Source organism: Calliphora vicina, chromosome 1 (assembly GCF_958450345.1).
Source record: "Calliphora vicina chromosome 1, idCalVici1.1, whole genome shotgun sequence".
Classification (NCBI taxonomy): domain Eukaryota; kingdom Metazoa; phylum Arthropoda; class Insecta; order Diptera; family Calliphoridae; genus Calliphora; species Calliphora vicina.
In genome coordinates this window covers 105,657,574-105,672,094 of record NC_088780.1, presented here as the reverse complement: position 1 = coordinate 105,672,094, position 14,521 = coordinate 105,657,574, and the positions used below count along the sequence as shown (strand labels likewise).

At 29.0% G+C, this 14,521-nt stretch overlaps 2 protein-coding genes across 2 annotated transcripts; both read right to left on the bottom strand.

Moving 5' to 3' along the window:
* Window positions 1–19: 19 nt before the first annotated feature.
* LOC135963511 (omega-amidase NIT2) lies at window positions 20–1,251 on the bottom strand. Its single transcript, XM_065515408.1, has 4 exons — window positions 1,121–1,251; window positions 529–1,035; window positions 240–473; window positions 20–173 (listed from the first exon to the last, which is right to left on the bottom strand). The coding sequence occupies exons 1-4, from the start codon at window positions 1,128–1,130 to the stop codon at window positions 88–90; spliced, it is 837 nt and encodes a 278-aa protein (XP_065371480.1). The 5' UTR covers window positions 1,131–1,251; the 3' UTR covers window positions 20–87.
* Window positions 1,252–4,458: 3,207 nt separating this feature from the next.
* Window positions 4,459–14,267, bottom strand: Phyhd1 (Phytanoyl-CoA dioxygenase domain containing 1). The gene is made up of 3 exons (XM_065515405.1): window positions 14,114–14,267; window positions 4,899–5,556; window positions 4,459–4,828 (listed from the first exon to the last, which is right to left on the bottom strand). Exons 1-3 carry the CDS (start codon window positions 14,135–14,137, stop codon window positions 4,644–4,646), a joined length of 867 nt encoding a protein of 288 aa, XP_065371477.1. The 5' UTR covers window positions 14,138–14,267; the 3' UTR covers window positions 4,459–4,643.
* Window positions 14,268–14,521: the final 254 nt, after the last annotated feature.

Here is a 14,521-nt window from a genome sequence, read left to right as displayed (position 1 = left end):
TGCCTGTAAATGAAAAATATTTTCGTAGCTTAAATCCCATGATCATTCAAATTCTATATTTGACATCATGTAATTAAAATAGTTTCTTTATTTCTTAAGAGTGTCATATAATTCTACACGTCTTTGGGAGAATACGGGTATTTGTTGACGTACTTGTTCTACAATTGAGAAATCTGAAAGCAGAACAATAGCATTATTAGGTACTTATGTATCTTTGGATTGGATTCTTTTTAACTTACCTATATCGGCAATCACAGTCTCTTCTCCTTCTTTGGCACTCTTTAGAACCTTAGCCCAAGGGTCAACTACCATTGAGTGGCCATAAGCAATGTATTCGGCTGATTCATCACGGGCGGGTGATGTGGTAACCACATATAATTGATTGTCATTAGCACGAGAACGTTGCAATAATTCCCAATGTAATGGACCAGTGGTCATGTTAAATGCAGCAGGATAAATTAACATTTCGCAACCTGTATTTTTTTTTTAATAGTTGAAAAACATATCCTCGTTATAACTATTACTTACCAGCTTTTCTGTAAAGTTTAGCCATTTCCTCAAAACGCATGTCATAACAAATACCAATGCCAATTTTGTGACCATCCACCTCGATTATGGTAAATTCGTTGCCTGGGGACAATGTTTCAGACTCCTTGAAACGTATGCCATCTTTGACATCAATATCGAATAAATGCATTTTACGATGTTTAGCCAATAATTTACCCTCGGGCGACCAAATGGTACAAGTATTATAGATTTTATCATTTTCGCCCACTTCTGGTATAGTGCCGCCCACTATATATACACCCAATTCCTTGGCCAACTCCGATAATTTTTGAGATGTTTCACCCAAGGGTATATTTTCGGCATATTCACGGAAATATTTTGTACCATAGGGACAATTGAAACACTCGGGTAACGTTATTAAACGTGCCTGGTGCTGATTTACAGCTTCATGTATCTTTAGCGAAGCATTATTTATATTAGCCAATTTATCTTTAGATCCTTTAAGTTGCAACAAGGCCAAACGCATGACTGGAGAGAGAAGTTAAGATGTGCGTGTTAACAAAACAAACAGAAAAGTACGTTTGATACAAATGTATACTGCTGATCCACTTACGTTTACTCATTTTTTTTGTTTGGAAATTATTAAAATATTATTATCTTAAATGTCTTTATTATAGTACAGCTTATGAAATAACTAAAAGCGATAAGTTACAAAAACAAAATAGAATATAATTCTGATTTGCAAAAAAACTGATTAGATGATTAAAAATAAAAACAATAACACACGGTTGATTTTTTTGGCACCACATTTATACCCTAGTGGGGAGGGTATTATGTGTTTATGTTGATGTTTGTAACGCCCAAAATTATTAGTCCAACATCGACTTCATCGAATCACTTTCTGAGTCGATTAAACGATATCCGTCCATGTAAACCTTTTGCGCAAAGTACATGTCGCAATTTTTAAGATTTTTCGATCAAGCCTATTGAAATTGGGTGAAATCGTACCATTATTTCACATAGCCCCCTATACAAATTTATAACCGGTTATGGCCAATAGCCAAGGTTGTTGAAAATAAATAAAAAATAAAATTAAACAGAAATAAGTTTCATATATAAAGACAAAATTTCATCATAACTCCCACTTCCGAAAATCACTTTAAGGAGCATAAATCTCTTAAAAATTTTGGAAAATTTAACAAAAATAAGTTTCATATAGAAATAAATCACAACGCCTATTTCATGACGATCGTTCCATAATAGCTCACAGCTCCTATATATGGCAGAAATATGTTTCATATAGAAATAAATCACGTGACCTAATTCCAGGACGGTCGGTTCATAATTGATCATGCTCCCACTTCCGAAAATCACTCACGAAAACAAAATTATGGAAATTGTAATATAATAATGTTTGCTCATATTCTCAGTATAGGGTATTTGACAGACTATAATTTCTAACTTGTTTTTATATTAGGTAGGTTTTTATAAATTAATACTAGATGCTTGGACTAAGTTTCCAAATTAAAATCAACCTGGACATTCTTTTCTAGGTTTTTTATATGGATTTGGGGAATAGTTTTTGATTTCTTTTTTTTCAAAATAGTTTTTTAATTTTTTAATAAAAAAGTTTTTTTAATTTAAAAAAAATGTTTTTTTTTTTTTTTGAAAATGAATTTATGACAAAACAATTTGTAGATAAAAAAAAATCGGGTTAAAAAATATTTTCCCGATTTTGACACATTGTAGGTCTAACTTATCTATCATTAGATATCCATATTGTCTATATTAATGACTTAGTAATCCAGATATACACATCTGCTCAAAATAATAGATACACCAAAATTTATTTTTTAAAAACGAAAAAAAATAATGGTATATTGTAAAATTATAAAAAAAATTCAGTCGATTTTTATTTATAGTTAAAAGGAGAGTAAAAAACAAAAACAAAATATTTCATAATTAATAATAAATATTATAAAGTAAATTAAATTTCTTAAATTTCGAAAAATTTGGTGCTCATAATAATAGATACATTTTTAAAAATTCTTATTAAACAAAACCTAAAAAATTTTATCTTAAAAAAATTAGTTTATTATTAAAGTAAAGCTAGTATCCAGTATATCCACCTTTGTTTTGTAAAACTTTCTCCACTCTTCTGGGCATACTGGATATCAAGTTCTGACACTTCTCCAATGGAATCTCGTACCATATTTTTTGCGTTTTCTCCCATAAATCGTCTTTATTTTTGAAAACTTCCTTCGAAAGCCTTATCTTTAATTCACTCCACAAGTTTTCTATTGGGTTTAAATCAGGGGATTGGCTGGGCCAGCTTAAAACAGGTACGTTATTTTCCAAGAACCAGTTTTTAACTAATCTTGAACTATGTTTTGGGTCGTTGTCCTGCTGGAATGTCCATATTAATGGCATATTTTCCGATGCATATGAAAGCATTACGTTTTCCAATATGTCTCTATACCCACTAGCATTCATGGTATCTTCTATTCGGACCAACACCATTCCATGAAAAGCAACCCCAAACCATTATGTTTCCCCCGCCATGTTTTACCGTCTTTTTTGTAAATTTAACGTGGAATTCTTTTCCTTTTGGTCGGCGTACATTTCTTTGGCAGTCGTTTCCAAACAAATTTATTTTTGTTTCGTCGCTCCATAAAATATTTCTCCATTTTTTTTCGCCTTCACACCCGTACCATTGTAAGTGCTCTTTAGCAAATTCTAATCTTGTCTTGATATTTTTTTGGCGCATTAGTGGCACTTTTCTAGCAATTCTTCACGGCAATTTAGCTTGTAAAAGACGACGACGAACTGTTTGTGGACTGATTTCGTTACATAGCTCCGCAGAAATAGCTTTCGATGATATGAAAGGGTCTTTTTTAACCATAAGGACGATCCGCCTATCTGTTTCTGGGCTGGTTTTCTTTGGTCTACCGCGAGTTTCTCTTTTTTGTTTTTTAGATAAAGCATTTTGGACAAAATGTAAAGATCTTCCTATGCTCTTTGCTATTTCCCGTAATGATTTTCCTTGATTTCTCATCGTTTGAACAATTTTTTTCTCATCTTCGGTACAATGATGATTTCGTGCCATTTTCTTCAAAAGAGTCCTATTTTTTATAAAATTGTTGCTAAAATTTAAATTATACTTACTGTTTCACGTAAATAGGAACAAAAAATTGCACAAAAAAAAACAAACAAACAAATTACAAATTACTGATGTGTATCTATTTTTATGAGCAAATAATTTTTTGTAATTCAAATAAATTCGTTTTTAAAAATCAACATGAAAGCAAATAGTTGCCAGATTTTTGACTGACATGACATTGCCAGATAGAAATTTTAATAATATGATGTATTCTTAACGCTTGCGAGGAAATTTTCAATGTTACCGCCATTTAAATTTTTTCCAATTAGGTGTATCTATTATTTTGAGCAGATGTGTAGATCAAAAATATGTCAAAAATCGAGGTTGTCCCGGTTTTTGCCTTATATCTCAGCCATTTGTGGGCCGATTTTGTCGATTTTAAATAGCAACCGAATGACATAATTATTATTTTGACGTTCCACAACCACTTTTCAATGGTTGTGGTTTGCAGAGCGAGAGAAAAATATAATTTTTAATAGATAAATATTGCTATATATATTTGTCCCTCTCTCCAAACCACAACCATTTTGACAATTTATTTCTTCTTTTTTTATAATAAATTAATTGTTGGTGAGAAATATGAGTGATCTTCCACTACTATTTTCAATTATTCTCTTATTTGCAATTTTATGGATGTCATAATTTTTTTAAATTTCTCAATTAAACATAGATTTTTTCATGCGAAATAGGAGGGACCACAAAACATACTCCTTTCCTCTATTAGACGCTTATCAATAATGTTATTAAAGTTCAATATGTAGATATTATAACTTTAAATAATACATTAAACATTTATTTTTTTTTAAATTTATTTAAAATACATTTATTGCATTAATACATTTCATTCTTAAACAATATAAGACTATCATAGAATTATAAAAAAATAATGTTTTTTTTTTCAAGATTAAAATTTACAAAAGAAAATACATATAATAAAGATGGTTTATTATACAAACGACATAAACAAATAATGAAATCAGTTCTTTCTTTCAAACAATACGGGGAAGGGTTTGTCTTTAGGAGCCTGTAACCAATTGTCTTCCGAATATTTAACATTATTTTCAGTCTCAATAACATGGAAAGTGTATGCATGACGGCTTCTGTTCGAACGATTGGGTTCACTTTTATGGACGACATTGCCATGAATGATAATACAGGTGCCTGAAAACGGAAATAATGTTTTAATTATTTAAACTATTTTAAGGTATTAATTAATAAGTTAAATAAATACCTTTACTACATTGTATGGGTGCGAAACTTGATTGTGGATAAAACGGTGCTGCACTATCAAAAATCATTAAATCCTTAGCGGTCTTGTCGGGATTACGAATATATCTGCGATGGACACCACTTTTGTGAGAACCCTTAATAAATTGCAAACAACCATTTTGTAGGGTGCAATCCTCCAAGGCAATCCAGAAGCCTATAGCCGAATTTGGATCGGTATATAGAAACCAGGAATCCTGATGGGGTATAACCTCACCGCCAATACTGGGATTTTTATAAATATACATGCTCTGGCAAATGGCCGGACGATTAAAGTTCAACTGCCAGCAAATTTCCTTAACACGATTGCTAAAGGTGATCTTATTAAAGACGGGATGTTCTACGTGCAAAGCATGACCAACTTTGTTTAAAGCTACCGTTGGATCTACCAGTAGTTCGCCATTGTCGCCAACAGCACCATCTTCGAAAAAGTATCTGATTTTGTCTCCCGACTCCATAAAGTATGCATCCTTACTTTGGACATCTTGATTTTCGGTGGTATTGAAAATCTTACGATTGGCTTGGGGAGCTTCCATGCACAGGGCACGACCAGATTTAAAAAGTTCATCGACCTCTTCGGGCGTTAAGAAATCCTCAATGATAATGTAACCATTCTCGTTAATCTAAAGATTTTTGTTTTCAAGAAATTAGTAAATTTGTTTAAAGAGATTTTCGAAAGTGTGAAACAATTGTGCATGTAATATATTAAATAAATGACCATAGGGTATATATTGCATTTATTTATATTGATAACTTTAATTTAAAAAAAATTTCAATCTTTAGAGTCCGCCCAAAACCAAATTTTGAATGTCGAAATCGAACCTATACATAATTGCGATTTTGTCAATATTTCACCATGACATGTGAATGCAAACCGTGATTTGGACCAAATCAATTCGTTTTGATTGCGACGTGTTATTGTGAACGGTATAGTAGATATTATTACGTATTTAAATTTAGAATTGTGAACAATTAAAAAAAATACATGATAAATTAAAATAAATCGAGGGACTTTATTCAAAACCCTCTATCTTAGAAAGCACAAGTTTTCAGGAGAGCAAAAAACTGTTTATTTCGTTTATACATAAGGAATATTTCGCTACTAAATTAAATTTTTGGTATTCGGGTAAATTTTGCACTATGTCCAAGTTTTAGTCTACCGGTAATTAACCGACATTTAAATATTAAAAAAAAACTATGATTTTCCGACAACCTAATTTGTCACAAATTCGAATTAAATAAATTTAAAGTTTTGGAATATTAATTTTGCTTTCATATTCAAATTGGCGATTCAACTAATACATTTTAATTTTTAAATACTGACACATCTATCATATAACAGATTTAATTCCAAACAGGGAATTCCTTGATACACTGATCTAAATCCAAATCTGTTGTTAAATGTTTGATTATTTAGAATTGTATTTATTGAGCAAGTGCATGTTACTGCTTATCGCTATTAAATAAGTATGTATGAATGTATTATTTAATAAGAACTGGGGCATTAGGTCTTGTATAATCTCGGGCGTGTGTCAATTTACATAAATATTTAATTTGAATATGTAATAATACACGAGTAAGTGTATTCAAGTGTCAGTATGCTCGTACATGGTCTGACAGAGTACAAACAATATTACAATTATTACACTGTACATAAGTACTTAAGTATAATTTCTTAATAAATATTTTGTGATAACATTTGATTTGCGTTTTCCATGATAGACAGACAGTTTGTCACACAGACAAGCTGCGAACAAAGTAATCATTATAGCATTGCGTTGCATAAATTGTTCGTTCATTTATTGTGGAAAATTTTTGCGATTTTACATTTATGTATTTTGAATTTTTTATTTATTTTTTTGTATTATGCTAAGAACGCAATAAAATATTTTCCATGTTTATTAACATTATAATTAAGTGCTAAAGATGTCAAGTGTCTGTTGTAAACAATGGATTTTTTAAATCAAACATTTGGAGAGAATTTATCAAAATGTTGAAATTTCCAAGGTTTCTTCTTTGTGTATAAGAAGTGAAAGTAAAAGAAATAAATTGACGAATAAACCTTATAAGTTTCTCAACAATTATATGTATGTAAATATAAAAAAAATCTTGAACCAGCACTGTGGTGGTGACCCCTATTCATTCAATGCATTGTGTTGGAAGTAGGGAAAGAGGTTTATGGGATGAAGCATAGAGGTTGTATTATTTGCAGATTTGTGGAAGTGGTTTACTTCACGTACGAACATGAATAAACCACTCCATCTTCCATGAAATGTTTTATGGGATCCACTGGTCAATCGATCACAAATGGATGATTTCTTGTGAAAGAACGTCTGTACGATAGAATATGTTACTGCAATGAATCAATACAGTTGGACACCGTTAAGTACTTTCCGATCCACGACAATTAGATCTCCGCTCCGCAACGAACCGAGTATCACTCGGCCAAAGATTGTCAACTCAGCGGCATCTGTAGCGTAAGTTTTTTTTTTCAGGGAAGAATTTTCGATGAAATCCATCGAAAAGCTCCAAAAAATCAGCGGTCAATACATTGTATTATCATTTAGGTCGGATATAGATGGCGTAAATAGTTAGGAGATCAGTCACTTTACAATGTGAAAATATGATTAGTACAGTAAATATTACACTGATTTTTCAAGGCCTCTATATCAAGAGAATTTTAATCCTTACAAACTGCACCACCCATGAAAAATATCATCTGTCTATAACATTAAATCTTTCCAGCACCGAAATCAACGACCCTATTCAACGATTATTACAAAATCCTGATTAAGCGTCTTTTGTCCAAATTTCCGACAGATTTCATCCACAAAAGAATAGATAATGTTGAAAATTTGATTTTTAAGATATTTCGATCACATTTGGCACAATTTTTCGGTCCAAGGACGAAGCCCATTGAAACTGGCTGAAATTGAGTTAGAATTTCATACAAATGTCCTCCCGAAATAGGACCTTATCGGTCATAAATGTTTAATTTATAAGAGTATCTACAAAAATTTCTTACCAGGCCCATGCAGTCCAAATTAAACTTAAACTCAACAACACTTCTTCTTTGCGCATGTCAAATTTCATTCAAATCGGACTAAGGTTTTAGAAGTTACAGATTTATTTCCATCTTTTTATACCTTTCACCTTCGTGAGAAGGGTATATAAAAGTTTGTCATTCCGTTTGTAATTTCCACAATATAATTTTCCGACCCTATAAAGTATATATATTCTGGATCCTTATAGATAGAGTCGATTAAGTCATGTCCGTCTGTCTCAACTTTCCGAAGCCCCCAAATAACTTATATACACGATTCATACATCAATATCTCCGGAATTCTTCCGGCTCGGTTGGTATTTAAAATCGAGAAAATCGGTCCACAAATGGCTGAGACATAAGAAAAAAACCAGGACAAACTCGATTTTTGACCTATATCTGGATTACTAAGTCATTAATATAGACAATATGGATCTCTAATGCTAGATATTTCAAACATCTTTGCAACGACTTATATAAGACCATAGTAAGTTGGACCTAAAATGGGTCAAAATCGGGAAAATATTTTTTAACCTGAATTTTTTTTTCACCAAAAGTTTTTTTTTCGCTAAACATAAAAAAAATTTAATTTAAAAAAAAACAATTCGAAAAAATGTTTCTAGGCTGACTACAAGGTAGTCATAGCTGCCATATAAGGCCCACTTGCGATATATGTTCATAGCTAAACCACTTCCTAAAATCATTCACGAAAATACATTTTAAAAGAAAAATGTTTTTGCACATTTACTTAGTGTAGGGTAATATATGATCAGTCTTACTGGTTTTATTTTAATTTAATAATTTCTATACTTTCGACTTTAAATAAAAGGTCAAATAATCAATAAGCCTACAATAAGCTTACTATACAAGTATCAACGGTTATTTAAATACGATTTAAATACTGATCATTTAGATTTTTTGATAATCATTTCCGCTTCCTTAATACAGCAAACATCTGTTGACATTTGACGTAATATACACACATAGACGGACGACATACAAACATCAGGCATCTATAATGAATTAGTTTTCAAATTGTTTATGTGACCAGCATCGTCACTATGTTTAATAGAATACAAATTTTGCATGATATTTCGACGACATACTATCAGACTATTTATAAAATTAAAAAAAAAAACACTATCAACACAACGAACAAAGTGTTTGAAAAGTACAAAAAAATAAGACATATTTAAATTAATGAGAATAAAAAAAGAAAAATAATTTCATGAAAGCGAAAATTGTATACTTTATTAGTAGAACAACAGAAAAAACTCAAATGGCACATAATTTCTCACATACTCGTACATATTTATATTGAAAATTTAGATGGATGAATGAATAATGCATGCACGATCTTGTGTGCTTGTTAAAATTGTCAAATCCGACAGACTGTTTGTTTGTATCTAAATTTAATTGAAATTCATCACACAAAAATTCCTATTATGTAGAGGAAATATACAGAAAAATAGGTAAATATATGTATGTGACTAAAACAAGTCAAATACACCTGCAATTTTAAATACCAAGCAAAGAAGATCTTTTAAAGATCAAGCAATGACCATAAAATATAAAAATGTAAAGAGAAATTACATCATTTAAAAAACAGTTCTAGAATATGTATGTATATAATTACAGGTGAGAATTTTAAGTAAAATTATTTTTGAAGGAAAAAAAAGAAACACTTTTACTTTTTTCCACATCAACATTATTATAAACTAATAAATATACAACTAGTAGTCGCACTCATATCAAGCAGCATAAATTTTAGTTTTAATTGTTTATTTAATTATTGTTTATTTTGCTCAACAGTACAGTGACCCGATTTTTTTTATACTTTTAAACAAAAAAAAAAATATTTTGTTTACACAACTATTTCATTTTTTTAAATTACGAATATACTCAAGTTCGCTTAGTTTGATTGTATCTCCGGTAATCTACTTATAAAATTACTACAACGAAAAAAATAACAAAGAAAAAAATAAACTGATAACTTGCTAAAAAAAAAAAAACTAACTTGTATCAAAATGTATGTTTTTTTTTTATTATTGTTTAATAAAGTTTCATAATAATAGGTTTTGAGCTACTTGCTGATTTGTTTGCCCTACACCAAAGGTGATGGAGGTTATACTACACGTGTGTTTTATTCGTTACTCATGTAACACTAGTGAACTCGGTGTATTGATAAATTAAGCTTTGATATTTACAAACGATTTTCTAGTATTGCTTTGAATTTTAACAGAATACGCTTTTCAGAGCGTCTTTCTAGCTTATCAAAATATACCAAAGAATTTGTCGAAAATTTAAATTTTAATTAAACTTGCAATATTTTGAACTATTTGAATTTATTTTATACAGTTTCAAGCAGAGCTTCTAATTAAATAATTCAATATAATCTTAATATTCTCTAAAATTTTAGTTCAGAATTAAAATATCAGGCCTGTCACAGAATTCCACTCCGATCGAAAGTGGAATTAATTCCGTATTTTGCTTCTTCAGAAAAAGTAAAACGAAAATTTCTTTCCAAATGAAACCACTTTCAGTTTTCAAAGTGGAATTGATATTTCTTTGTAATTATTTGTTTTTCTAATCAGTTTCTGTACCAAAAACTTCACAAAAAACGGTGTCAAATATTAAATATTTTTCGAATCTGAGGAACCTAAAACGAAATCGATCGGAATAATAAATACGGAATTGAAAGCATTCCGAATAAAATGTGTGACAGGCCTGTATGTCAGCAATTTATACCATAAAACCATGCAGAAAAAATTAATTCATTGTTGAATTAATTCACCATAAAATTCATTCAACCTTTGAATGGTTAATTGAATGAAAATATTTTCTTGAAATAAATTAACTAAATATTATTTACCCCCATTAACACGAAGTCTGGTTATTCCTTAACTAATAAATTCGTGTTACTGGGGGTTAGTTATTGAAATTTGAATTTAAATTGAATCATTCAATAAATTAATGAAAATTTGAGCAATATTTCTAATATGAATAAACTGCAGTTCAATTGATTACCCATGTACCAGTCACGTGGCTAATTTTGTACAAGTTGCCTTCCCTCAATGGTAGTTATTATCTTTAATCAAAGCTAAATAATTTCAAGTTTTTATTACTTCAAAATGGTAAGAAACCGTTGTCTAATGATAAAATTGGCAAAATAAAAACCGATAAGGAATTTTGCTTGAATATTAGTTAAAATAGAAACCTAGGAAAGTCGCTGCAAAAAACACAACAGTATAAATTCAATTTAATAGAAATCAATTTTAAACATATTTACAACAAAAAAAAAAAAATGTAAACGTAGGGTACTTTACTATTCGACCATTACATGTAGCGTTCTGCTTCATTTATTTACTTTCAATTGATTGCTAAAAAGTTAGACATTACGTATATTCATATGTTATACACTGTAATATAAAAAAAATATATGATTAGGGTGTTTAAAGATCGAGGTCATTATAAACACCTTATTTAATAGGCAACTAAGTATTTAATTTATAATAGCTATATACATTTTATTAAATGACAGTTTACAAAATTTATTACAAAATAAATTAGATTTTAAAAGCGTAATAACCTCCAATTGCATACATATTTTTGATCAAATTGAATAGTTGTTAAATAATTTGTATAATAGGCGGATTATTTTTTGAATTTGTTAAAGAAAATTTTAAATGTTGTAATTAATAACTAATGTACAAATGATAAAATAAGTTATAATGAATAATTTGAACACAGAGAATTATAAATAGAAACGAGAAACTCAGATTTGTCAAACAAAATAACAACAAAACATATGTCTGATACAGTAACAAAATACATTGACTAAAATGTATTTGCTGTTGCAAGAGTTAGGTTTTTGACAACACGCCTCTACTTATGTTACCCTATGATTTTGAATTTCCTTGAAATGTCAATTGTATTCAAATGATTGAATTCAAACGAAAGCTTAACTTTCGTGGGTATTTTTAAATTAATCCCCGTATTCTGAACTTTATGGCAGTCAGAAAATTATAACAAAACTGAAAATATGACAACATTAGCATGGCAATTATTACTTCAAAAATGTTTATTTAAATTTCTCATTAAGGATTCGAAGCAATTTATTCTTAATTAAATTTACAAAATTGTATCTCTTAACTATTCCGTTAATGAATTCATTACGAATTAATTCATAGGCCTAATTCCTTAATAATTCAAACGTATTGAAATCATTCCTTTGAGAATTCATTCTTTATAAAATGTTATTTCTTATTGAAACATTTAAGCATTGAATAAACACATAGAACGGAAGGAGAAAGTAATATCAATGGACAAAATTACTCTCTTTTCACACATACGGGTATACAATAACAAAATACATGACAATATATTCTCATCAATTAGGTTTTTGACAACAGACTTAGGTTTTTGGATCTCAGTTACTTATCTACCAAATTGATGTCGCTCACTGTCAATGGAAAAATTATTGCAATAACAACCAGTTGCAACCTAAAACCCACCAAAACTATCTAGAATTTTGACCTATTTTATATCTATGTCTGGATTACATAGTCATTAATATAGACAATAAGGAAATCTAATGATAGAAATTTCAAAGACCTTTCCAACGACGTAATAAATCGCGAAAGATATTTTAAACCCGAGCAGATTTATATGCATGTTTTTTTCTCAAACGTCCAAATACCATATAGACTAATTATATATCTGAATCACACATAAAATGACATCGATATGTTGAGCATATTTTTGCATATTTTGTTGATAAAATGCATATTACCAAATTTTAAAAACATATAAATTTTTGTTGAGAAACTGGCAGTAACTCTTCGTCATTTCTCTATCAGCTATTGAAAATTATCATTTAAAAAAATGTTGCTTCAAAAAAGTTTAGAGACATTTTCAAAGTATTAAAAAATTCATTAATTGTATCAAAAACATACATATTTTTTCATTGTATTTTCGATTTAACCCTTAAATGCATGATTTTTACTTTTATTTTTCTATAAAGTATCAAATATTTAGTTGATTTTTATTTATTATATTTTCTTTAGCTTCAGTTTGATTTAGAATTTCTTTAACTGAAACTTTTCGTACTCCATTTGATTTTTCTGAATTAGAATTAGTATCAAGCTTATAAAATTAAGTGGAACTGGAATGTTGACAATTGGCAACAATATGCATTAAAGGGTTAAAGCAGATTCTCTACTTTTCTACACGATCAATATTTTGATGATGGAGCCCTAAAGATTGCAGCATTAAATAACTATTAATCTCAAGATATTAGAATTAATATATATATCGTTCTCTCAGAAGATAATTTTAAAACTTTAACTATTTAAATATTAGTATAATTTTAAAGATTAATATCTGCTGGGTAGTCTGTAATTTTTGGACATTGAGCGATCCATAGTTAATTATTTTTAAAATTTAAAAAAAACAACATTTCGTATATAAAAATTATACGAGTAGGCATAATTCTAAAGAAATTTTCCATTTAAAATTCAAACAAGGAAATGTTTCTGGATGAAAGTATTTTAAATGCAATTAAAAACTCTTCAAATATCAGACAAGCATTTTAGAATATCTTTGAAAGATGTTAAATGTTTACAAATTTGTTAATTTAAATTTAAAAAGAAACGACAAACAAAACACATTTTCCATTTCAGTTTCATTTTCCACAATTTTAAGACAGAAATGCAAGTGTGTTGATTGAAATATTGTTTTCTTTTTCAATTTTATTTAACTCATCCATTTAGTGATGATGATGATGATTCCTTGCTCTAATAATAAACATTATGACTATGGATGCCAAATGAAAAAAAAAATAAATATTCGAAAACCAATTTTTTTGTTTTAAAGGTGTAATTTGAAAGATTAAATAAAATAAGATACGAAATTAGTCGTGAAACTAAAATTAGATTTCTTAGTAAATATATTTTTAATTACAAAACTTTTCATTTTTTTTTTCAAAATTTATTGTTGTTTATAAACAGTTTTTTTTTAGTTTTTTGTTTAACACGATTGCAATATTTACCCCCCGGTCAGAACATACATACATATGTATATATAATTTTAATTTATGTATTAAATTTATTAATAAAATAATTATTTTCTTAACAAACCTCATCTAATAATGTGCTATGCATTTTTATTTATTATTATATTTAATCGACTTTAAAATTATTTTATTAATTATTTTTATTGAAAACTATGTATTTTTATTATTATTCACTTTACAATATATTTCTTTTTTGTTTGTCTTTACAATTCTGTTGTGTTTCGCTTTTAGTTTCAAACTGAACTGATTACAATTTGGAAAATTAAATTTAAAAAGTTCTCCCTCGCATTTTGCTCTAAAGAAATAGAAATCAAAATATAAACACACACATACAGAAAGGCGGACAGACATACCCAGCAGTTCTGGGAGACTATCCCGAACTAGTGATTTTCCCTATTACTTAGGGTGGCAGCTAGTTACATAAGTAGGATCAATTGACTCTTTTTTAATTACCTCAAATATTTATTTAAAA